General features: G+C 32.8%; 1 protein-coding gene across 1 annotated transcript in view; it reads left to right on the top strand.

The window, feature by feature from the left end:
- The window catches only part of LOC106469334, a 14,162-nt gene that overhangs the window by 3,845 nt on the left and 7,805 nt on the right, over positions 1–2,512 (top strand). Inside the window, exon 3 of the mRNA XM_013929823.2 lies at positions 1,369–1,526. Within this exon, the coding sequence (XP_013785277.2) occupies positions 1,369–1,526 (158 nt within the window). The remainder of the gene's footprint in view (positions 1–1,368; positions 1,527–2,512) is intronic.

The following is a 2,512-nucleotide window of genomic DNA, read 5'->3' on the forward strand; positions in this document are numbered from 1 at the left end:
CTGGTTAAAAAGAACAAGTCAGTCAGCCCCTGACGTAGATGATCTGGTTAAAAAGAACAAGTCAGTCAGCCCCTGATGTAGAAAGGTTCACATTTTGTCTTCAACTGGTTTTTGAACCTACATATTTTCCTAGCATAATGAGATATTTATAACTCATGTCTATTTACTGCTATGAGTTTAAACATAATGTCAAAAATAATTTTTATTTTATTAAATAATGCACCTAAGAACACAGAATAATAATGTATACAAAGTAAACAATGCTTTAAACTATCATAATTTTTCTAGCTTTCAAACTATTTGATAAGAACCTTTAAAAACTTCAGCTAGCTTGTCAGTGGAATATTGGGAGAAAAAAGTCTTAAATTGGAAGCGAAATATACAATTTTCTGTATAGAAAACAATGTAATATATTACATGATTTGATAATTCAAACTTTGACTTTCTATTGGTTATAAATAATAGTGTTGAATGTCAGAGAGATCTATTTGTAATTTGTGAAAGAGAGGATGTGACAGGTGGACGTAGCAAATACGTCCGATTTTCTGGTTTATGGCTCTGTAAACAAGTAAGATTGAAGGAAATTAAGCTTTGCCTGAGTAATGGTTATACTATAATAAGTTAAATTCCATACTTTTTGGAGGGGTGGTCAATAAATTTGAGAAGAGACCTAGAGAACGATTGTCACAGTTCTGGTACAAGGAGAGATTGAGAATTTTTTAAATATTTGATTATGAAATTGAGAATTTAAAGCTTGTGTATTAAAATTTGATGTATTAACTATGTTTTGATGGCAAGTTTATTCATGTAAGATTATAATACGGAAGCTTATTTAAGTTTTGAATGTAATTCTAAACGTTTGTGACGTGCATTTTGACATGCCCGTAACGAAAGGATTGTTAGACTATATCTGTGTGTTCCTACTCTTCTCACTATCTCCTCATTTATCACATGATCCATCCTCAATGTTCTTCCTTAAAAACCATATCTTAATTGTTTCTGATGTCCTTTCCAAAGTGAATAACAAAAAAATTAACATTTTGTAATATTTACCCATTAATGAGTAGTATAAATTTGTTTTTTCTGGTACAGTTACAGAATTTGTGGTGTTATGTTTGTCAATTGGAAGTGAAGAAAACACTGTTAGGTCTAAAGGTGAGGAGAGTAGTGTGTGAGAAGTTTGAATTTCACTTATTACAAACTTTATAATTTTTACCTTAATTAGCTCCACATAACGCCAGTTTTACACGTAACACCAGTTAGAGAATTCCTGATCTATAGGTAAGAATGCGAGTTCTTCATTGCTGGAGATCATTGATGTTTGATTTTATACGAGTTGTTGTTTTAGGGTTACTTACGAAATTCCAGGCGAACTCTGTCTTCCCGTTTCTGCTCGGACACAGCTTTGGTTGCTTCATACACCAGCCTTAGAACGCTTCTTGCTGTTCATGATTTCGTCATTAGCTTCAGAAACCAAAAGTAACTCGTCAAGTGAGACATTTGATTTACTTCAACAAACAATTTTGGTAGGTTCTACAGTTGTGTTAACTCGTAACTTTAAAGTCTTTCAGTTTTCTCCTAACTTTGACCTACTTTTACTGGCTTTAACTAACTTGTAGTACTGTTTTTGATGTTGGTCAATCAGTTTCAACTAAAAGTTTTGGTAGGTTCTACAGTTGTGTTAACTCGTAACTTTAAAGTCTTTCGGTTTTCTCTAACTTTGACCTACTTTTACTGGCTTTAACTAACTTGTAGTACTGTTTTTGATGTTGTTCAATCAGTTTCAACTAAAAGTTTTGTTAATTTCATAATCTTGATCATGTTCTCTCTATTTTTAACTATTTAATGATCACAGTTTTGCTTTGATCAGTTTCTGATATTTCATAATCTTGATTTTCCTTTGACTGGTTTAACTATTTTACAATCCTGTTTTAACTGTTCCTTGATATTGATTGATCCAGTTACAGTTGTTTTCATACCCTTGAACAACCCAGTTTTAAATGTTTCTTGATATTGATTGATACAGTTACAGTTGTTTTCCTACCCTTGAACAACCCAGTTTTAAATGTTTCTTGATATTGATTGACCCAGTTACAGTTGTTTTCCTACCCTTAAACAACCCAGTTTTAACTGTTCCTTGATACTGATTGATCCAGTTAGTTGTTTTCCTACCCATGAACAACCCAGTTTTAACTGTTCCTTGATACTGATTGATCCAGTTAGTTGTTTCCTACCCATGAACAACCCAGTTTTAACTGTTCCTTGATACTGATTGACCCAGTTACAGTTGTTTTCCTACCCATGAACAACCCAGTTTTAACTGTTCCTTGATATTGATTGATCCAGTTACAGGTGTTTTCATACCCTTGAACAACCCAGTTTTAACTGTTCCTTGATATTGATTGATCCATTTACAGTTGTTTTCATACCCTTGAACAACCCAGTTTTAACTGTTCCTTGATATTGATTGATCCAGTTACAGGTGTTTTCATACCCTTGAACAACCCAGTTT

The sequence above is a fragment of the Limulus polyphemus genome, unplaced genomic scaffold (genome assembly GCF_000517525.1).
Source record: "Limulus polyphemus unplaced genomic scaffold, Limulus_polyphemus-2.1.2 Scaffold3428, whole genome shotgun sequence".
Lineage (NCBI taxonomy): Eukaryota > Metazoa > Arthropoda > Merostomata > Xiphosura > Limulidae > Limulus > Limulus polyphemus.